General features: G+C 35.6%; 1 protein-coding gene across 1 annotated transcript in view; it reads left to right on the top strand.

Moving 5' to 3' along the window:
• LOC107856121 (CBS domain-containing protein CBSCBSPB3-like) overlaps nucleotides 1-24143 on the top strand; it is an 83238-nt gene extending 59095 nt beyond the window's left edge. The window contains 9 exon segments of the mRNA XM_047411973.1: nucleotides 3059-3124; nucleotides 3126-3168; nucleotides 3257-3315; nucleotides 9023-9129; nucleotides 9216-9352; nucleotides 9725-9729; nucleotides 23260-23337; nucleotides 23448-23537; nucleotides 23932-24143. Of these exon segments, the coding sequence (XP_047267929.1) occupies nucleotides 3059-3124; nucleotides 3126-3168; nucleotides 3257-3315; nucleotides 9023-9129; nucleotides 9216-9352; nucleotides 9725-9729; nucleotides 23260-23337; nucleotides 23448-23537; nucleotides 23932-24111 (765 nt within the window). The 3' untranslated portion in view covers nucleotides 24112-24143.
• Nucleotides 24144-24872: the final 729 nt, after the last annotated feature.

Genomic DNA, 24872 nt, shown 5'->3' with positions numbered 1-24872 from the left:
ATATGTGTAATAATATTTGATCACAGAGAATGACAAGTTAGGGTTATGTCCACCTTGTAGCTTCTACTTCTCTATTAACTATGAGTAATACAAATTTTATACATACATGCACTTATAGAGAGACATATTCTAATTCTAAATCCAAGTGTTTTTCAACCATCAAGGATTTATTCACCTTAGCTCTCTCGAATCCAAAGTGTACAACCAATTGTACGAACTCTCCAAGAAGTTAATCCTGCTAAGGCATTAACGTGTAAAATAGAGGTTGGAAACCCTATTTTCTTGTTACACTCTCTTTTCCAAACAGTAACTTTTCTATCGAACAAATTATTGCTATAATGGCGTATTCCCTATGTTTGCAACCACGAGAATTCAATCAAAATGAAGAGAGTAATGATATAAGTGGATTAACAACTCATAAATTCAAAAACCCATAGCAATAGAGAGTATACTACAAGGTTTCCATAACCCTGACAAATAAACTTAGCTACTCATGAATAAAACAGAAATCAAAATAGACATATTCATCATACCAAAAATTAGAACGATCTTGGTGATAAAGATGAATACGAAAATAAGAGAGAAAAGCATTTCTCTCTCTCCGTCCTCAAGCTAAGCCGCTTTCTCTTGTTTTTCAAAATAATACAGAATGTGAATAATCCCTAAAAATTCAGCAATAATGCTTTTAATAACATCCTTCTCTAATAAATTGCTACTGCATCCTTAACTATTTAAAAATATTAAGTTTGCCCGGGAAAAAGTTCCCATACATCACATTCAGTCCAAAAGCTGCTTTCCTTTTTATGTGAAGTTTTTCCGTTGCTGTCCACAGGTCCCCAAAGTGCTGTAATCTTCCTCATTAGTACCTGAAAAGCATGCTAATCACATAGGTCAGCTCACTTAACTAAAAATAGACTAAAAGTGCAAAAATTATGTATTTTATTCTCAAAACTTAGCTAAAACATGGGTAAGTATGGTGCTTAGACGTATAAATACGCCCAACATCAAATATGTTTAGAGACATCCTCATCAATCTCGCTATTCCCCTGAATCATAGACCAAAGATACTTAAATCTATCACTCTTACAAACATCCTGGAATCTAACCTCACCACCACTTCGTCCTCCTGCCTCAAGTCACTAAACTTATATTCCATATACTACCTGAACCACTTAGATTCAAGGGTATGCCTCTCAATTTTCATTCACCCCCAACCCCCCGCTTCTTATTAATCAGCACTACATCATCCATCCACGAGGATCTCCTCCTTCAAATCGAGGAAATTCCATTTTTGTGTGTAGTCTATGGGATAGATTCTTTAACCACCAAGGCATATCCACGTCAATATCAATATCCTCATCCCTAGAAGACCTCTAGTGTCACGAGGACCTCTATTATATTCTGTACCCTTTCCTTGATAGTCCCAAAAATAATTTTCAGCCTGCAAAATCCAGCCACGAGGATCTCCTCCTTCAAATCGAGGAAATTTTATTTTTATGTGTAGTCTGTGGGATGGATTATTTAACCACCAAGGTATATCCATATCAATATCAACATCCTCATCTTAAGAAGACCTCTAGTGTCACGAGGACCTCTATTATATTCTAAAATGATGTAGCAGGATTAAACATCAGTTTAAATACCACTAGTTTGACCCTTCACTACTACATCTAATGCTTCCAAATATGAAATTATAAACATTAATTGCTGGACAATTTGACTATTAGAAGGCTCACTTGGATGGTTTGTGACTGGTTGTGATGGTGGTTCCGTAGAACATGTAGATACCATTCTAGATCTTGCTTTTTTGATATTAAAATGATAGAAACTAAGATGAAGAAGAGAACAGTGAAATTTTGCTGGTTAAATAAAGTGCAAGGATCTTAAACACTGCATTAGCCAATAACTAAGTCCGTATGTAGTGGACAAATCTCCAGATACAAATGTTATAATACTGCTTCTCTGTTTTAGAATTCTCCAGATACATATATTTAAACTAAAACATAAAGAAAAGATATAGGTAGACAATTGTTGTTGACTAAACTATAAAGATAAGACATAGGCAGACAGTTGCTGCTGTTTGATAACTATTGATAACTTCTATAGAGAACTACTTATATATATCTTATCTTATCTGAAACTAACTAAGATGGATTATCTTCACTTGCTTGTCTGGATTTTCTTCTAGAATAAGTCCATAAAGGAGCAGTCATATCACACAACAACAACAACAACAACAAAAAACCCAGTATATTCCCAGAAAGTGAGGTCTAGGGAGGGTAAGATGTACGCAGACCATACCGCTACCTCCGAAGAAGTAGAGAGGCTATTTTTGATAGACCTCCGGCTCAAGCTAAAAGATAGTAACAAGTGGATGGATGACATAATAAAATCAAGAATAAGAAATAGTAAATTGGAAATCAGAGAAATACGAAATACGCGAAAATAAGAGCGACACAAAAAAAAGAAAATAAGGACTAAGACATAAGACATAGGCCCCCTACCTAGTCGTACCATACACACACAAACCAAGGACACCTATGTACAAGCCTCGGATTACTAATCCGGCTACACCATAACACCCCGGACTGCAAGCTACAACCCACACACTCCCATTAGACTTCTACCCTTATTCGTGACTTTTACACCTTCCTATCTAGGGTCATGTCCTCAGTCAGCTTGAGCTGCTCCATATCATGTCTAATCACCTCTCTTCAGTATTTCTTCGGCCTACCTCTACTTCTCCTAAAACTGTCTATAGCTAGCCTCTCATACCTCCAAACTGGGGCATCCGTGCCCCTCCTCATCACATGCCTGAACCATATCAGTCTTTCTTTCCACATCTTGTCATCTACCAAAGTAGTCATATCACACACTTTCACATTTTCTTAACCTGAATAGCTTGGGAGCATAAAGGTTTATTTTGGTTTGCGTCTTGGAACTGATGGCAATCAAGAATATGCAGGATTATACACAAAGGATTTTTTTTGGTTCGATTTAGCCGTATATCTCTTATCCAAGGACAAATATTTTTACTAAGACCTAGTCATATTTACAGGTAATGACCTCAAACCCTGAATGCGCAACATTAGAGACTATGATACTTGAAGCACTGTATATAATAAATGCATGATGGGAAGTTTCTGCACCTTCCGGTTCTAGATGGAGGTGAACTGTTGCTTCTTGACATTTTCTACATTTTTCCAGCTTTGATATTAGTGGTTTTTGCTGTCATGTTTAACCTATATTTTTGCAGATGCATATGTTGTCTCCTACATAGACGTATTGCAGATAACTCATGCAGCTATATCTATGGTAAAACTTCTAACCATTTCTTATGTTATAGGTCTAAGAAGTGATGGCACATGATTCCTTGTTTGAATTAGATAGGCATATCGGAAATGAATCTGGTCATGGTAATGGCCTCTTTTGCATGAATGGTTTTGCACTATGTTGCGGTGATACGTGTGGGGGCACCCGATATGGGTGCAGATGTTGAAGTCGGATTCGTCATCACCTAAACTAGATCTTATAAATTTGGGAATACAGAATGGAGTATGGGTACGAGTGTTAAGATCTAGAGACCTAAATGTACATTATGATATAATAGTACCCATATAAGTATATATTTTAAAAATTAATTAAAGTTAGCAAACTAATAGTAAAATATTTGGCCAAGCTTTTGGGAGGGTCAAAAGTGTTTTTTTTTCTTTTCAAGAAGTTCTTATTTTAAAAGTGAGGTGTTTGGCAAGCTTGTGACAGAAAATAGGTGCTTCCGAGGGATAGCAATAGTTGTCTTTTAGGATTAAAAGAATAGCTTTTCCCCAAAAATACTTTTATGAAAAATATTTTTGAGAAAAATATACTTAGAAGCACTTTTAAAAAGCTTGGCCAAAAACTAATTGCTGCTCGAAAGTGATTGTTATTGGACAAACACAAAATGCTTCTCAAGAAAAGTACTACACAAAGCACATTTCAAAATAAGTAGATTTTAGAAGGTTGGTGAAGCAGGCTATGGAGCTAGTACAATTAAAGTTTTGTCAACACTTAATGTTTTATTCTTAAGTGTATCTCCTATTGTAGCAAAGTATTCAGGTACTTTATTGAAATCATATATATATATATGATTAAATTCAAAATCAGACCAAATACCTAGCTGCAGTATTGTCAAAGGGCAAAGTTAGGTTCAATAAATCTATAAGGGATCCCATACCGCACGCACACCCAAATCATGTCTAGTCAATAGGGATACGACAAGGATGTTGAAAGATCTTAGCAATATAGATTTTGCAGGAGTTAATTAGTGTTTTTGAGAAATCAATTTTATTTGTAAGATTTCACAAAATAAAAACGGGGGTGGGGGTACCTGAAACAAATTTCCTTAGAGTATTATCCTGTGCTTTACATTTATTGACTAGTAAGAACACATTGCTTCGACCTATTTGATTATTCCTTTTGAGTTGTCTAAATGACCTTTAATATTATCATCATCATTTATTTATTAAAATAGAGACCCTATGTAAGCTTCAGGTTTGACATAGCAATCCCATCAAATACACTTGAAAGACTGCTTCAAAAGTGGTTATTCCCTTTGAGATCTCTGTCCAAGTGTTTTTGGGTTAATATGGCATGGAGATCGATATGCAATAGCATTAAGCATCTAGATGTGGTATATTAAATCATTCCATTAGTTGGTGATGCTAAAGGTTTTAAATTTTTGTAAACCTATCTTGGTTATATTTTTTGAATTAGGCTTCAATCCTAGCATGTATGAGGTCTAGGAGGGCTCAATTTTAAAGTGGAGAGAAGGAAAACATGTGGTGTTCCTGTATAAGGCACACTTTCTGTGTTCTTTTCAATGTTTCTGTTACGATTTCTTGCAAAGGATCGAATCACAGGACGATTAACAGGAAAATCTGAATCAATTGCCTTTGACTTCGCCTTGCTTTTGTTAGAATTCCCAGAACGGCCTATTCTGTATAAAGATATTTGAAATATAAATTCACCTCATTAAAGAAACACACCAAAAGATACAATATCCTAAACTCGGACTAACCTTATACCGTAATCTGCTTCCTCCACAACTTCCTATCCAGGGTCATGTCCTCGATAAGCTGGAGCTGCTCTATTTCATGTCTAATCACCTACCCCCAATATTTCTTCGGTCTACCTCTACCTCGCTTGAAACCATCCCTAGCCAACCTACTACACCTCCGCACTGGGGCATCCGTGCTCCTTCTTAGCACTTGACCAAACTATCTCAACCTTGCTTCCCTCATCTTGGCTTCCACCGAAGCCACTCCCACCTTATCTCGAATAACCTCATTTCTAATCCTATCTTTCCTAGTACACCCACATATCCACCTAAGCATTCTCATTTTCGCCACCTTCATCTTTTGGATGTGGGCCTTCTTAATAGGCCAATACTCTGCCCCATACAATAAGCCGGTCTAACCACCATTCTGTAGAACTTGTCTTTAAGTTTGAGAGGTACCTTTTTGTCACACAAGATTTCAAAGGTGATCTTCCATTTCATTCACCCTACCCCAATCCGATGAATGATATCTTCACCAATCTCTCCATTCTCCTGAATCATAGACCCTAGATACTTGAAACTATTTCTCTTACTGATAGAATGAGTGTCAAGCTTAACAACCATATCATACTTATGAGACACCTTGCTGAACTTACACTGCAAATGCTCCGTCTTGGACCTACTCAATTTAAACCCTTTAGACTAAGAGTTTTCCTCGAAACCTCTAATTTAGCATTAAATCCATTACGTGTCTCATTAATTAAGACTACATCATCAGCAAAAAAAATAAACAACAAGGGTAATCGGTACCATCTTTAGTAGGAAAATCCATCCTTGCATACCTTGGTATTGTTGAATGGGAACTACTTTTTGTTTTATCATTTTGGTTGCCCATGGTTAAAATAGGCAGAGTACTGCCCTTAGAAGCATAATTTGTTGATATCCCAGCCGTCAGGCTGCTACTCGACTTAGTTCCATGAGTTGCACCCTTAGTAGTATAATTTGTTGATATCCCATCCATCGGGTCACTACTCGACTCAGTTCGATGAGTTTCTAGTTTTGTGGATCTAATTCCCATGCTCGACAATTGTTCTAGGATGAATTAAACAATGTAAAAGGGCCTAAAATTTCCTTCAACTACGTGAAATGGTGTAAAAATGCCCTCTGTCTAGTTATTGGGCCTGAAATACCCTCCTCGTTTACCTCTTGAGTCTGAAATGCCCTCTTCGTCTACCTATTGGGGCTGTTTTGCCCTTTTATTTAATAGATCAAGTTAACCCCAATTCATTAATGACGTGTCTTTTTTAATTGGTCAACTAATAATCAATTAAAATAATTAATTTTTCCTCTAAAATCCCTACCCATCCAAATGAAATAACCTAATCCGCTAATGATTCGCCTCACCCAAACTAGAAGAAATCCTTTTCAGCCAAATTCAAAATTCATTCCAATGCAGATGCAAACGTATTCAAGCATTTCAAGGATCACAAAGCATGTAATTAGTAAAAGGAAGGATGAAGTGATTGATATATTCATAAAGTCAAAATAATGTTGAATGGAAAATGGGCAAATAACTTTTCTCTTCTCAGTTGTTCAAAATTCAAGGTATATGAAATTAGATAGAAAAACTTTTACCATCCGAATTCGTGTATTAGCATTGAACTTCAAATAAGAAAATATCAAAATTTTCAAGATAACAAAGTAACCTAACTAGTTTCGATAAATGCATATACTTGGCTAAACCTCATGTATTTGGTCACAACAGAGAAAACACATTGAAGGTTATATACATTTCTTGCACAAATAAAGCAAGACAAGAAAATACGAGTTAACTCAAGATTCACATTATGTCTTTATTTGAAATATATTGCACATCAGAAAACTCATTTATGACGTGTCTTTTTTAACCTTCAATGTGTTTTCTCTGTTGTTAACCTCAATTCATTAATGGTGTGTCTTTTTTAATTGGTCAACTAATAATTAATTAAAATAATTAATTTTTCCTCTGAAATTCCTACCCATCCAAATGAAAGAACCCAATCCGCTAATGATCCGCCTCACCCAAACTAGAAGAAATCCTTTTCAGCCGAATTCACAATTCATTCCAATGCAGATGCAAACATATTAAACCATTTTAAGGATCACAAAGCATGTAATTAGTACAAGAAAGGCTGAAATGATTGACATATTCATAAAGTCAAAATGATGTTGAATGGAAAATGGGCAAATAACTTTTCTCTTCTCAGTTGTTCAAAATTTAAGGTATATGAAATTAGACAAAAAAACTTTTACCATCCAAATTCGTGTATTAGCATTGAACTTCAAATAAGAAAACATCAAAATTTTTAAGATAACAAAGTATCCTAACTAGTTTCAATAAATGCATATACTTGGCTAAACCTCATGTAATTGGTCACAACAGAGAAAACACATTGAAGGTTATATACATATCTTGCACAGATAAAGCAAGGCAAGAAAATGCAAGTTAGTATCAGATAGGAATATTACTGAAAAGGATTTCTTCTAGTTTGGGAGGGGCGGGTCATTAGCGTATTGGGTTATTAGATTTGGGTGGATTGGAATTTTAGAGGAAAAATTAATTAGTTTAATTAGTTATTAGTGGACCAATTAAAAAAGATACGTCATTAATAAATTAGGTCCAAATTGATCTGTTAAATAAAAGGGCAAAATAGCTCCAATAGATAGATCGAGAGGACATTTCAGGCCCAATAGATAGACGGGGAGGGCATTTTAGGCCCAATAGGTAGTTAGAAGACATTTTTGCACCATTCTTTCACCGAAACGTTCTTCCATAACTGCAATTTTTGAGTCCATTAGGTTTTTCTGTAATCTCACATTTATCTTGGAATCTGAAATTGATTTCATCATCCATTGTGAAAGGCTATGATACCACATTGTTATGATTTCTTGCAAAGGATCGAGTCACAAGACGATTAACAGGAAAATCTAAATCAATTGCCTTTGACTTCTCCTTGCTTTTGTTAGAATTCCTAGAACGACCTATTTTGTATAAAGATCTATAAAATATAACTTCGTCTCGTTTAAGGGAGGCTGAAACCTTAGAATTCAGTGGGAGAGAACTCCGATCTCTTGATTCTGGTTGAAATTCTGTGTAAGTTTTATTCCTCCAATCTTTTCTTAAATAGGAGTCTTTATTCCAGCAAATAAAAAACCTAATTCTTATGAAACTAGGAAACACAAAACCCTATTCTAGACTAATAGCGACAACTAGCATAAATCCTATTTTAGAATAATAAATAAAGCTACTACTAATAAAATTAATCTCTTAATTTAACTGTCCTTCCTGCGGGCATATGTCTTGCCCACAAACGCATCAACAACAGTTTCTAAATATCTAGTTTTCATTTCTAAAATACCAATAATTCATCATTGTACTTATAGTGATTAAAAGAGTCAGCTACCAGTTTCAAAACCAAAAAAAAAAAATACTTCTACTGATTAAAAAAGATAACTCAAAGTCTAGATTGACATGAAAATTGGTTAAACGGTCAAATAAAGCCTAAGTAAGCAAATTATGACTTATATCTAGTGATATCAAAAGCGCAAAAAAGATCTAAGGTTTGTTGGGGCTTAAAGCGCAAATAAAAACTGAGGCTTCAGTGAAAAAAGACGCAATGGGAGAAAAATACAAATATTTATGATTAGTCCAAGACTAATAATTATAAGCATGAATGAAGAAATTGAAAAATGATTATGATAAAGCAAAATATCAATTATTTAGTGTCACTTGTTCAAATTGACAAGGAAAAGTATGCCCTAGAAACTTGATGACGATAGTGAAGTGCACATAAAGTGATGTGAAGCGCTCAACATGTTTTGAGCCTCACTTCAGGGCTTAAGTGCATCTTTGATAACTACTTGTATCTAGATAAGGAGAGTATCATAGTTTTTAAAGAAGGCGTGCAATACCAAGAATGTTGTCTTACATTTGTTATTTTTCTAAAGGTGGAAAACAGTTCGGGTGCTATCAATGAAGTGGCTAATACTGTGATGCAGAAGTTTTGGGATTTGGCACTGAAGCTGGAGCCACCAGATGATTATGATACGTTCAGGTACTTATGCTTCCTAGATGTTGCTTTCATGACTTGGGCATACTAAAGCTAACAGTGCAGGTTTTGTTCTTTTCCTTATCATACAGTGAGATCTCTTTGTCTCAATTGATGATGTTAGAAGGGACGTAAGCTGGAAAACCTGGATATCCATCGTTGGGTCTTGGAAATACATTTTCTTTCAAATTTGATGACCTTAAAGGTCGTATCCACAGATTTAATTTTGGTGAGTGCTTTAGACTTCATTATATTGGGCACGAGGAACATCATTCAACCTTCTGTACCATTGAACTTAATTTTCCTTCACAAGAAGATATGCTTTTCTCTGTTTAAATTTATGTTATACCTTACTTTTTAGTCTATTTAAAAATAAATGCCACTTTTTATATTTAGAGTAAATCTTATATTCCAACATTCCCATTTTACCCTTAGGGACGCTTTCCGACAAGGATGATATGATATTCTTAAGAGCGTAAGATTCAAAGAGTATTCTTTGGGATGTTATACACACTTTTACCTTAGAGCCATAAGATTCAAATGTCTTCTTACATTCTTGAATTCGTGGTGAGTCAAACTAAGACCATAAAATGAAATAAAGGGAGTGTTTTTTTTTGTTTCCACTTGTGATTTTTCATTAGTAGAAATAACCATGGTGAATGTATATCTTTGTTGTCAACAATTGCTTTTTGCAATAAATAATGATCACTTTTAGAAATTATAGTTGCTATTAAACTCATTTACATATATTCCAGCAAGGCATAATACATAAACACGCCTTTTAACTTGACCTCAAGTCAAATCTATAACCTTCAACTTTGGGTGTGGACAAGTAGACACTTAAGCTTGTATAAAATTGAACAAGTAGACACACGCGTCCTATGTGGCATAATATACGTAAGATACCATGTAGGACGAGAATTGGCCACGTAGGATGCCATATAGGACACATGTGCTTACTAGTTGAACTTTATACAATTTTAAGTGTCTACTTGTACATACCCAAAGTTGGAGGTCATAGATGTCCCCGCAGATCAAGTTAAAGGACATGTTTATGTATTATGCCTTCCAGCAACTGTATTTGATGATACTAGTCTCTGTGTATGTGCATTGCACAAATATCACTCATTCAATTATTATAATATTTATGTTAAAATAATAAATTGTACTTGCATGTGGTGTGACCAATAAATATCGAAATTTAACATAAGTAGATATTATTAAAGTAATTTTAAAGTGTTGATGAATTTTTATTTCCCTTAAAAACAAAAGTATTCCCTTAATAAAGTAATTTGATGTTGAATATAATGGCATTCCGAAAGTTCCTATAAATTACATTCCTAAAGTTCCTAATGCAAATAAAAATATCCCTTTTTATTTAAGCAGGAATGAAATTGTCTTCTATTCCTAAAAATCTAACATAAATAAAAGTTTTTTGTTGGTAGACTTCTTCATGTGTAGTCAAACGGTTTCCTGATTGATTAGTTTTTCTTTATATTCCTTAAATAAGTCCACACAAATTAACTTTTTAGGGTTAACATTATGTGTTGTTTAAATCAGAAAACAATTTCATCCTTAAGTGATTTGCTATTATAGGCTTAAATTATAGAAGTATTTAAGGGTATAAAAGTCCATCAACATTTAAAGGATACTGTCGTTGTTCAATGTTTAACATTTTAAGATTCGTGCTTTTATTAATATACCAATATCTATGTCACATGCCTCGCAGGTGTAACCCCTTCAACTATTGTAAAACTTATATCTAAATATACTTAACTTTTAGCATAATAAATAACTGTAAAAAAATAGTTATTTAAATCAAAATCTAAAGCATACAAAAATTGCACGTTCCAATTCTTGATACTTATATTGTAAAAAAAAGGGCAGCCCGGTACGCTAAAGCTCCAGCAATGCGCTGGGTCCGGGGAAGGTCCCGACAACAAGTGTCTATTGTACGAAATCTTACCTTACATTTCTGACAGAGGCTATTTCCAAGGTTTGAACCCGTAACATCTTGGTCATATGACAACAACTTTACTAGTTACTCCAAAGCTCCCCTTCGAGTTACTGCTCTTTTAGAAAATTTGAGTTTAATATTTTACTTAAATAATATTTCAAGTTACTCCAAGGCTACCCTTCAAATTTTTATTTTAATGAAGGCCCAAAGTTGGGGTGTATGCACCTATGTGTAACCTTGAAAGATAAGAAGTATGGTGGGAAATTGGGGAAGTTAGAAGCCTCTTCACTGGACCATGAATTCTAGGTGGCGACTTCAATATTTTAAGATATGCCTCAATAAAGAGAAATTGCTCTAGAAGTTCTATCTATATGGATGAATTTTCTGATTTGATAAAGAGGATATGGAGCTTATTAATCCGCAACTTGATGAGGGAAATTACACTTGGACTAGTGGAAGCAATACTGGTTCCAGAATTGATAGAATTTTATACTCTATTGAATTGGGGGAAAAGTTCAATACTATAAAGCAAGAATTGATGCCACGAGTTTGTTCAAATCATTCTCCAATTGCACTTACAAATGGTAGTTGGGTCTATGTTAAATCCTATTTCAAATTTGAAGGATGGTGGCTGGAGACAGAAGATTTCAATGACAAAATTAAAAATTGGTGGACTTTTTTTGAGTTTGAGAGGAGGCCAGACCACATATTAGCCTCTAAAATGAAAGCTTTGAAGACCAAACTAAAGTGTGGAGTTCTAACACCTGTGGTAATCTAAAAAAAAGGAAAAGTTGCTTAACAAAATCACTGATTTTGATAATATCCAGTAGGAAAAACCCTTATCAGATGATGAAGCAACTCAGAAGGCAGAATTAAACAAAAAGTTTGAACATTATGCTAAGAAGGAGGAAATATCTTGGAGACAAAGATCAATAGCATTATAGATTAAACAATGGGACAAGAATACTAAATTCTGCAAAAAGATTGCAAATGCACAAAAAATGTAACGCCCTGGAAGTACCCCTGGACATTACACAGTGCTCAAGACTATGAAAAGTTTCAAGCTAACCCTTTAAGCCTACTTAACTTGGCACTCGTAATAAAAGTAAACTGACATATAAAATATGAAGATAACTGAATTAATATCTTAATTGAAAGTCTTTAACTTGAAAGTCTTTAAATAGACACCTTTGAACTTAAAACTGAAATAGTCGGACAAGCTTCTACTTCTAACTAGAGAGTCACTGGGACAGACCCCAACTGACCCAAACATAAACAAAAATCAAATAAATGAAACACTTCATCAATATCTAGGTCTGTGAAGTTGGGTCCTCAAACTATGAGGACTCACCAAAGTCGGGATGTAGGTGGTGATGCCCATAGTCAATCGTGCTATTGGAATTGAGCACAAGAGCCTATATTATAAGATAATGTAACACATAGACATATATGTGGGTTAATACCTCTGGAATGTACTGAGTATGTAAGGGTGAATGCATAGGTAAAACAATAACTTAATATGCACATAGACTTTCGAATTATGCATGCTAAGTGTAAATGACTCACCTTTAGCTTGAATAAAACAAAGACTGCAAAATCATAAACATGAGTAATAAAACATAAGTATAAACTTTGTGAGCCATAACACTTAGTTCTAAAAGCTTTACCTTTATTCTTTCTTAGGCAGGTTCTTCTAACCGACATAAACCATGTGAGTTATCATGGAGTCCAACATCTTATGTACGTTGGGGAGAGCTGTTCTACCCTTGCCATCGGAATAGAACTTTAACTTAAGTGATCACTATACTTAACTTCATCCATATTGGGAAAGCTTAACCTATGTTGGCTCATAGTTTCTAGGAACTAAGGATACACTCATCCACATTTCCTTCTCGATGCTAAATACTACTACCATATTACTTATATGCTTATACTTTAGGAAATACACCTTAAAATAGCATAAGGGTTAGTGTACTAGAAACCAATTATGCCTTTCTTTGCTTTAAATCATAAGTATGGTAAATAATTATGGATTTCAAGCCTTGTCATTGAATCAAAAGATCAAACTTTTCTTGTAAACTTAGTGCTTATACTTAAACCTTAAATCTCCTACTTTCTTTGATATAACTTGTAATTCTACATCATGCTTAAAGCTCAATTGGAAATCTTTAATCAATGTTTGAAATCAAACTCATGGTATTCAACTCATAATAGAGAATAAGAGTATCTTCAAGTCAAAACATACATAGATGAGAACAAGTACGTACATTAATACTTCAATCACATAAGAATTTCATAAACTCAAGACAAGATAATATGGGTATGAACCCTGCTAGAAAATCATATAAATTAAACTTTAAACAAGTTTTGGGCACAAGGATGGAAGAATGTCCTTGTTCATAGACCCCACATACCTAAATAGCTAGATTCTTGAAGATTGCTTGAACTTGGAAGCTTGAACTCTTGGATTCTTGGGGAGAAGAGCTTGGATTTTGTTCTTGGAAAGAAGGAGGGTTTCTAATGAGTAATTTTTTAGAAAGGGGCAAATAATGCCCCTTTGGATGTCCCCAATCGTGTTATGGACAACTTGGGTTAAGGGGAAAAGACTCAATTGCCCCTTGATCTCTTTAATAAAAAATCTAGGCGTACTACACCAATGCGCCGCGCCCCTTGCTCCGGGGGAAAGAACAATGCTCCGCAACCCTCATTCTGGGGGAGAGACCAATGCGTTGTGCCCCTCTCCCGGGGGAAAGACCGATCCACCGCGGCCATCTCGCGGGGGCTCTCTGTCTCCACTATCTAAACACGTCTCGAACCCCATCTAAAAATCCTAAAACTCTCCTGAGACATACCTTTAACCTCCATAAAAATAATTCAACTCCAAAAACCAACATCCCGGGTTCGGGAAGGCTAAAATAAAAATTCGTAAAGTCTTGGGGTCTTGAAATGACAAAGTCCTTAGCACTTAGTGACAATTTTAAGCCTTGGACCCCTTAAGCATATAACTAAGACTGAGCCGAGCTTAGAACCTTACGGGGTATTTCAGAAAAGAACCAATCATATTGATAAACTGATGGTAGAAGACAATGAGGTAACTGAAGTCGTAGACATCAAAAAGGAAATAGTTTTATTCTATCAGAAGTTATATTCAGAAGGTGAAAGTTGGAGACCCTCCTACAAAATGAACTCATTTCTTATGGTCAGTAGTGAGGAGCAAGAAGATCTAGAAAAACCTTTTGAGGAAGATGAGGTCCTGAGAGGACTTACGGATTGTGCTTTTGACAAAGAACAAGGACCGGATGGGTACACCATGGGGTTCTTTGTGAAGTGCAGGGAGATCTTAAAGGGAGACTTGATGGCAACTACTCAGAATTTCCATTCTCAGGAAGTTTGTGGAAAGAGTTTCAACGCAGCCTATATTGCCCTCATCCCAAAGAAGAATAGAGCTAAATAGTTAAAAGATTTCAGACCAATCAACCTGATAGAAGTGTATACAAGTTGATCTACAAAATTCTCATAGAAAGGTTAAAGAAGGTGATGCAAAAGCTTGTTGACACACAATATATGGCTTTTTTGAGAGGTAGACAGATTACTGATGCTGTACTCATTGTAAATTCTAGAGTGATTCGTTCCTACAAGCAAGGGTTTGAGACAAGGTGACCCACTCTCTCTATTCCTATTCTTTCTAGCCATGGAAGGCCTAAACAATATGTTCAAAATAGCTTATAGAAATGGATGGATAGGGGGTTTTAATATGGAAAAAGAGGGGAGCAACCGACTAAAAGTCACTCATATGTAATATACAGATGATACTCTGATCTTTTTTGATGCAGATGATAGTCAGCTAAAGTTTTTAAAGATAATTCTCATCTTATTGGAGGCTGTCTTAGGGCTTCATATCAACTGGAGAAAGAGCCACATTTTCTCTGTAAATGAAGTAACTAAAATGCAGCAATTAGTATACCACTTGGGTGGGGAAGTAGGACAATTACCATCTACATACCTGGGCATGCCTTTGGGAGACAAAAGCAAGTCTAGAGAGATTTGGAATGGTGTAGTGGAGAGTTGTGAGAAAAAATTGTCCAGATGGAAGTCACAATATTTGTCCAGAGGTCATAGACTAGTTTTGATCAACTCAGTACCAGATGCTTTTCCAACATATCTGTTGTCTATTTTACCACTTCCTTTCAAGGTGGAAGAAAGAATAGACACTTTTAAGAAGAAATTTTTTCTAGCATGGTGAAAAAGAATATAAAGGTTTCCATTTGGTCAAATGACAAACTTTGTTGATGTCTAAGAAGAAAGGTGGATTGGCCATTAGGAATTTGAGAAAGAAAAACAAGAGTCTTCTTATGAAGTGGTTGTGGAAGTTTACTCTACAAGATCAGTCCCTATGGCAAAGGTGATCCAAGCCAAATATGAAAAAAAAGGGTCCTAGAAAACAAAGAAAGCAAGTATTACATATGGAACTGGTCTGTGGAGATCAATTAAGAATCTATGGCATGGTTTCTTTATGAATACTAGTTTCAAGGTGAATAATGGCAGGAAGATCAATTTTTGGGAAGATAATTGGCTAGGAAATAGAAGTCTCAAGTTTTTATTCCCAGATATCTATCAACTGAATCAACAATAGATTTCCACACTTCAAGAAGTATGGTCTGAGCATAGATGGAGTCTTGACCTATAGAGGATTAATATAAGATTGGGAGTTGGAGAGGTTAGCTGAGTTTTATGGCACACTTGACCAATTTTCAGGCCTCAAGAAAGGAGAAGACACTCTCAGATGGAATTGTCAAAGTAAAGGTTACTTCGCTGCCAGTTTTGCGTATAGAGATCTGAACCATTTGGGAAATCAACTCAGGTTTTTTCCTTAGAAACTTATTTGGAAGGTAAATACTACACATGAAGTGTCTATCCTTACTTGGTTAGTGGTAAAGGAAGCTGTTCTTACACAAAAGAATCTCACGAAGAGGGGTTTCCAGTTGAGTCCAAGATATTTTTTCTGTGAGCAGTATGAAGAGACAATCAACCATCTGTTTCTACACTACAAAGTGGTTAGGAAGTTGTGGAATCTATTTACTAGTTTCAAAGGCATAAGTTGGATTGTTCCTAAAAGAGCAGAACAGGATCTAGTAAGCTGGAATGTGGAAGGCAGTGGTAGTTGACTGTGAGAAATAATGGAGAAAAATATTATTGAATGGTGTGTTTACATAATTACATCAAGATCCTATTTATAGACTATAGTACAATCCTTTTCCAAGTGGGATTTGGTATATACTATTCCTATTTCTAATAATATTCTAACACTGCCCCTCAAGCTGGTGCATACAAATCATATGTACCTAGCTTGTTACAAATGTAATGAATACAAGTATCGGTGAGGGACTTGGTGAAGATATCTGGAAGTTGATCACTTGACTTCACAAATTTTGTAATAATATCTCCTTTGAGAATTTTTTCTCTGACAAAGTGATAATCAATCTCTATGTGTTTTGTACTCTCATGAAATACTAGATTTGATGCGATATGAAGGGTTGCTTGATTATCACACACAAGTTCCATCTTACCTATTTCTCTAAATTTTAATTCTCTCAGCAAGTGTTTGATCCAAACTAGGTCGGAAGTTGCTATAACCATTGCTGGATATTCTGCTTCTGCACTAGATCGAGCAACCACACTCTGTTTCTTACTCTTCCAAGACACTAAATTACCTCCTACTAAAATACAATATCCGAAGGTAGTATGTCTATCAAAGGGTGATCCTGTCCAATCAGCATCTGTGTATCCAATGATATGCTCGTGACCTCGATCCTCAAAGAGTAGTCCTTTATTAGAGTTAACTTTATATATCGCAGAATATGAACAAATACATCCCAATGACTATCACATGGGGAAGTCATAAACTGACTTACAACACTCACAGGAAAGGATATGTCAGTTCTAGTCACGGTGAGATTATTCAACTTTCTAACCAACCACCTATACCTTTTAGGATTACTGAGTGGCTCCCCCTGTCCTGGTAGAAGTTTGGCATTTGGATCCATAGGAGTGTCAATGGGTCTACATCCCATCATTCCTGTCTCCTCAAGAATGTCTAAGGTATACTTGCATTGAGAAATAGCAACACCTGATCTGGACTGAGTAACCTCAATACCTAGAAAATATTTCAGTTTGCCAAGGTCTTTGGTCTGAAAGTTCTGAAAGCGATATTGCTTCAATTTGGAGATACCATATTGATCATTGCCGGTGATAACGATATCATCAACATAAACCACCAGAAAAATACACAAATTTAGTTGAGAATATTGACAAAACACTGAGGAGACTATTTCAGACCATAGAGTGACCTGCGCAATCGACATACAAGGCTACTAGACTCCCCCGAGTAACAAAACCAGGTGGTTGTTCCATATAGACTACTTCCTCAAGATCACCATATAGAAAAGCATTCTTAATATCCAATTGATAAAGAGGCCAATGACAAACGACAATAATAGATAGGAAAAGATGGACAAATGCTATTTTAGCCACTGGAGAAAAAGTGTTACTATAATCAAGCCCAAATATTTGCGTGTATCCTTTGGCAACAAGGCGAGCCTTAAGCCGATCAACCTGAATGTCTGGACCAACTTTAACCACATAAACCCAATGGCAACCAACAGTAGATTTACCTGCAGGAAGAGAAATAAGCTCCCAATTACTGCTCGCATGTAAAGCATACATCTCATCTATCATAGCCTGCTTCCATCCTGAATGAGAAAGTGCTTCACCTATAGTCTTAGGTATAGAAATAGATGACAAAGACGATACAAAAGTATAATGGGGTAATGATAAATAATGATAACTCAAGAAAGTATAGTGTGGGTTAGCATTACGAGTTGAACGCATACCTTTTTTAAGTGCAACTGATTGGCTAGAAGAAGGCAAGTCCGCAGTAGAAACAACGTCCGACGCATGACATAAATCATCTGGAACTAATGGTGGATGCGAACGATGATGATAAGTTAGAAGTGGTGGCACTATAGCAGGAGACGTAGATGTAACTATTGATTCCTTAAAGGTTAGGTCAGGTAAGTCTGAAGATATGGGTAAGACCAAAGATGGTGCAGGTAAGATGGGAGATACGAGTAAAATCTCAGAGATATCAGGATGATTAGAAGATATATAGTAAGGTCGAGATTAAAAAAAAAGTGACATCGACAGACATAAAGTAGCAATGAAGATCTGGTGAATAACAATGATACCCTTTTTGGACTCGAGAATAACCAAGGAAGACACACTTGAGAGCACGAGGGGCTAATTTATATTTCCAGGGGCTAAGTTATGGACAAAACATGTGCTCCCAAAGACACGAGGGGGAATAGAGTAGAGATATGTCTATGGAAACAATATAGAATAGGAAACTTTATTCTGAAGGGAAGATGATGACATTCTATTAATTAGATAATAAGATGTGAGAACTGCATCACAAAATTATAGCGAAACATGGGATTCAATGAGAAGAGTGCGAGCAGTCTCAAGAAGATGCCTATTTTTTCTTTCTTCTATACCATTTTGCTGAAAGGCGTATGGACAAGATGTCTGGTGAACAATTCCTTGGTGAGTCATAAACTCCTGAAATTGAAAGGATAAGTATTCTAAGTCATTGCCACTACGAAAAGTACGAATAGAAACACCAAATTGAGTCTGTATTTTAGCGCAAAAACTTTTGAATATAGAAAATATCTCAAAATGATCATTCATTAAGAAAAACCAAGTACATCTTGAAAAATCATCAATGAAACTAACAAAATAATGAAAACCTAAAAGTGAACTGACTCTACTAGGACCCAAATATCAGAATGTACTAATGAGAAAATAGACTCGGAATGACTCTCAATATTACGTGGGAAAATAACACGGGTATGTTTCCCAAGTTGACATGATTCACAATCTAATGTGGATAAACTAGACAAACTAGGCACCATCTTTTGTAGCTTGGATAGACTCGGATGTCCCAAACATTTGTGAATTAGGTCTGAAGGGTCTGTAATGGAGCATGTTGTGAAGAAATTTAAAGAGGTAAGATGGTAAAGGCCTTGTGATTTATGTACTACACCAATCGTTTGTCCCGTACTGCGGTCCTGCATTTGAAAAGAGTCATCAAGAAAGGTTATGCTACAATTAAGGGCACGTGTCAAACAACTAACAGATGCAAGATTAAAAGGACAACTAGGGACATAAAGATCAGAGTCTTTAGTGACAGAAGATAGTGGTTTGGTTTTCCAATTCCTTTTGGTTTTGTTCGGATCTCATTGGCTAAAGTAATAGCAGGAAGAAATTATGAATAAGTAATATTAGATAAAAATAATTCGTTACCAAAAATATGATCAGAAGCACCTGAGTCTACAACCCATGATCCAAGAGTACTAGACTGTGAAACACAAGCAAAAGGATTACCAGGAATAGAAGCATCAGGCTGGGCGACTAAGGGTACTTGTGGAGATGTCTGCTTACTTGCTCTATACTGGATGAACTCATCATATTCTTTTTGAGCAATATGAGCATTATTGGATGGTCGATTAGGCTATGGAGATGTCTTCTTACTTGCTCGATTTTGAAGGAACTCATTATATTCCTTTACAGCAGCAGGCTCATAACTGGGTGGTGGACTATGCAAACTATGACATATATCCTGAGCGTGCCCAACTTTATGACAATAACTACACTTTGATTGAGATTTTCCAAAACGGCCTCTTCCTCGCCGATTTTTCATAGGCTGATATGTTCATTTTTCTATGGTTTGAGATGCAAGAATAGAAGAGTCAACAGTGGGTGATGAAACTACTTTGTGACTGAGGGGAACGGCAAGATGAAGCAGATGAGAGAATAACTCATCAATTGTAGGAACCGTAGGACTAGCTAAAATTTGATCACGTATAACATCATGGTCAGTAGAAAGTCCAACAAGTGTAAGAACTAAAAACAACTTCTGTCTGTGCTCTTGTTATTTTTCTACATCCGCAGTGATGGGAATCAATGTATCAAATTCTTCCATGACTACTTGTACTTGTCCTAAGTAAGTAGACATATCGGATTCCTGTTTCTTCAAATTGGTCATTCAAGCTATCACATCATAAAAATGAGATATATCATTAGTGTATAAAGCACAAGCCTTTTCTCAAACTAAATAACACGTCTGGAATGGACGAAACAAGGGCATCAACTTGGAATCAATAGATCGCCATAAGAGACTACATAGTTGAGCATCAGCTTTCTCCCATTGCTCTTTAGCTTTCGCATCTTCCGCGTTAGACTTTCCCTTTTCATCTACCACACTAGCCTTGTTTGTTAAATGATCTTGGACACCTTGACCTTTGCACCACAACTCAACTAAGGAAATCCAGGCTAAATAATTTGAACTTCCCATTAATGGTTTGGAAGTGATCATAGGGCTTAAATATTTGATACCGGTAGTTTTGGGGCAAAAAACATCATACCCAAAAGACATGTTGAAAATTTTAACTTGAAAGTACCAAGAACAGTAACAAAATCTCTGAATAAAAAAAAAAATCAGGAAAAAAAATAGAAGTCGCCGGAACCCTAACTTCGGTGGCTAGAATCTTCAAAAAGAGTTGTCAGAATTTGAATATAAGGTAACTGGCCGAGTCGAAAAAGGACAATGACCCCAACAAAAAAGGAACCACTCAAAAAATTCAATCGAAGAAGGCACACACGCCGGCGCGTGATTGAACTTGTCAACTTTCAGCAAACGCGTAGAGGCACGTGAGGCTGATTTTTCGATGGTTTTAGGTCGGGTTTGCGTCACCTGAGCTTTTCGATCCTCTTGGTGGTGTTGTATTTTTCACACAACCCACAAAATAAAGAATGACACAAATCAGTCTCCAGAATTGACGACGGTGACTGAGGTTTTTTTTTTTTTTTTGAAGTTTCTCATCAATGCTCTGATACCATGTGAGAAATAATGGAGAAAAATATTATTGAATGGTATGTTTACATAATTACATCACGACCCTATTTATAGACACTATAGTACAATCCTTTTCTAATTAGGATTTGGTATATACTATTCCTATTTCTAATAATATTCTAACACTGACAATAGCAGATGGAGAATTGTCCCAGCAGTTATCTGGTGGACTATATGGTAGGAGAGGAATTCTAGATGTTTTGAGAACAAGAGCAACCCATTACACAAGATTAAAATGAACTGCATTATCACTTTTTGCTATTGGTTTAGTTCTGCATATATAGATGACCATGTGGCTATTATAGAAATACTAGGATCCTTATAAGATGAAAGAGGATCTAGGCATAGCTTTTGTTTTCATTTTTTTCTCTTTTGCCATTATTCCTACACCTCTGGATGCAGGATAGATTGTAAATTTTTGGATACCAGCCTTGTGCGGATGATTAATATACAAAATGTTACCTTTGTCAAAATAAATATATAAATAAATTTCAAGTTACTGCTATTTTAGAAAATTTAAAGAAAACCTAAAAGACCCAATCAATATAATCATTTTATCCCTTGAAAGGAATTTGAGTTTATGTTAGACTTCTTCCAAGAAGAACGTGAATGGGTAGTACCAACAATCAAAATTAGTTGCAAGACTCGATAATAGAGGGAAAAAAGTCGGATTTGAACCGATAGGGAAGATTGTTTAATTAAATAGTTTTGGAATTGAAATTTGGAAGTAGAATTTGGTTAGAATTCTATTTGCAATGTGGGCTGTTTGTTATTTACCAAATTAGCCAATAGAATTAGACTAAAACGATATAAAAGTGTATCAATATTGTCAATATTTTAAGGCTATTTTAGTCATTCAACATTGTTATTCGTGCTTCTATAATAAGACAGTATAGATTTAGTGTTCATTTTATATGAGAATGTTCTCCCTTGCCATTGGAAAATGTAGTTTATGCTTCATTGCAAGAGCGCAAAAGTGGAGAATTTCTGAGGTTTATGTTTTGCTGAAGTTTGTACTAAACCAACTATAGGGTCTGACTAACCCTTGAAATGTGCGAGCTGAAGAAATTGGAATATAATTAAAGCTCTGTAAATTATGGTTGAATAGGACAGGTTTCCTTGAATAAGGTTAGAATGTCTGATTGAAGCAAAGGCCTTATTCTGGTAATGGTGCCTATTATACAAGCTTTTAAAAAGCTAATATTAGCAACTTGAAAGCCTGAACGAGTTTGGCTCTATGTTTTTGACTGAAATCTTTGTCATTCAGTGGTTTTCTCATGTTCATGATTGTGCTTTTACAACCTTAAGTTGCTTGGATTCGGGGATTCGGCATGGATATGGATCCGAGGGTCGGATTCGACAAAATCTAAATTTTAAGATTGGGGGATTTGGATCGAGGTATATATTGAGGGAGTCGGCTAAAAAAAAAATCAAAATAATAAAATTGAGCTATAAAAATATTCTAAATTGTGACAGATATCCTGTGGAAAAATTGACATGAATGTTGTAGAATTCAATCTTTCATTCTCCTAGATGGGCGCTGAAAACATAAATTAATTGTCAAAAAATCAACTCACTATAATAAGTAATTTAGAAATTATCCCTCTTTTCTATGAGAAAGAAAACATTTATAGATAACAAAGATTGACATGAAGAAAGGTTAAAAAGGCTTGAAGGTTTGCCATTTTCCATGTCTTAGATCTGTTCATCCTTCATTTTGAGAAACCAAAACGATTTTCCCCCCAAATTTGTTCATAATTATGGACTCGGGTCGAACAATCCAGTGTGGGAGGATGACCGAATCACCCATCCGCACCCGTGTCGTGTCAACACGGATGCAGCAGTAAAATGAAGAGTCCACACGACTTGGTTTACAACTAAAATACAGGATTGTAGGTGGCTTATTGAGGTGGATTGTTTTCTAAATCCAGTAAAGTAAATTTAGTTCTAAGAAGCAACACCAAAGATTTTACTGCATGGGAATTCCCCCTAAAATCTTAAAAGGTTCTATTTATGCTCTAATTTAAGTTACCCGGAATTCCTAGCAATTACTTTGCCTGCTATTCATTCCTAAATCCCTTTCACCAAACACTAGCTAACTCGATGGGACACCGACGGCGGGAATATAGAAAGCAAAATCGAAATTGTATACAGGTGGTCACACACTTAATTCCTAGAGCATGCATATGACCGTCTGCTCCTTTCCCAGTCTAGTTTACTGGAGCTTGTTACTGCGGTTATGCAAAGGTTAGGTGCAATAGATGAACAAAATCGTCCTCAACTTTTGGTAGGTGTTACGAAGAATCTTGTGCCGCCTTGATGAATTTTGTTTTCTGTTTTTCATGTAGTATATGAAGAGATGAAGGTGATATGAAACTTTATCTGTTCTTATTGTAGTACGATGATGATGAAAGCGATAAAGTTCTGCTGACAACTGATGGTGATCTTGTTGGTGCAGTTAACCACACCAAATCACTGGGACTAAAGGTATGCTGACTCTCCTTGTGCAGTTAACCACACCAAATCACTTTTCCTATTGTGTTGATTTCAATACATTTTAAGTTATGGTTGTCAAATTTGAGGGAGATCATGTGTCATGAGTCCCTGGTTAAAGCATTAATTTGTGATCACAATGCACGAGAGAGTTTGGTGTAACTAGTTGGATAAGGCAGATAAATTAAATATCATGTTAATAAATTTTACACCAACTTGTATGTTATTAACAAGTATTTTTTGAATGTCAGAAAAACTGTTTCCCTTAAGCATCAAAACTCAGTGATTATGACCAAAATTCCATCACACATCTGTTTTGGTTAGTGGATCTATACAGATTCTATGGACAGGTTCAACATCAACTTTTATGCCTGCATTTCTTTTGCAGGTCTTAAGATTGCATCTAGACTACTCTGATGTAAACCAAGAAAAATCAGTGCAACAAACGAGTACTGACTCTGTAGAGAAAGATGGATGGGGTTCACTGCACATAGGAATTTTTGCAGACGCTGTTGTACTAACAAGTGTTGGTGTATTGGCCTACTTGAAGTGCACCAATACATGGTAAGCCAACTTATAAGGATTCTATTCCGCTAAAAAGGCGATAAATCCCATTGAATGAAGTGCGAAGTTTACAAATGTTGCTGCGACTTATTTTGGTGCCCTGACTTTTATTATTGGTAGAGAAGTGATGGGCACTGTCCAAACAGCTGATATAACAGTAGCTACAAAGGATGAATTTTCTCTCACTCCCTAAAGCCATCTGGTTGAGAAGGTGGAAAAAAGAAAAGAGAATTCAGCAGTCAGTTGCAGCAGTATTCTCGTTGATGTGAGTGAGTTACATGTTAGTTGTTGCCTGTTGGTCAATTATTGTTGCAAAATTAGTGAATTGCGGTGAATACTTTAACCATTTCATCTTAGTTTTGCTGGAGCCTATAAGTTGTTCCGAATTTCGTGGGGATGTGTCATAAGTTGAGTAATGTAAAGCAATAGTAAATAACACAGCATTCGCTGTGGATTAGGCGCGATAATTTTACTAAGAAATAAATAGTTGTTGGGTAATAAGTATTTATTTCTATATAATGTATTTTGTGAATATTAGCGATTGAAATATTTTTCATTTTTATCTTCTTGACTTAAGATGTTTTATTAATTCATATTTTCAATTAGAGATTATTGTAATTAAATTATCTAGTGTTCTAGGATGCTCGTTAGTACTATGTAATGTTTTGTATTCTTGGTATAAACTATATAGTTGGGTTTCGATTTTTTTTAATGATTTATTTTTTTCGTACGATGTATCCATTAATTTATGTAATTGTTAAATGC

This window comes from Capsicum annuum, chromosome 4, assembly GCF_002878395.1.
Source record: "Capsicum annuum cultivar UCD-10X-F1 chromosome 4, UCD10Xv1.1, whole genome shotgun sequence".
NCBI classification, from domain to species: domain Eukaryota; kingdom Viridiplantae; phylum Streptophyta; class Magnoliopsida; order Solanales; family Solanaceae; genus Capsicum; species Capsicum annuum.
This window is presented reverse-complemented; position numbering and strand designations above follow the sequence as displayed.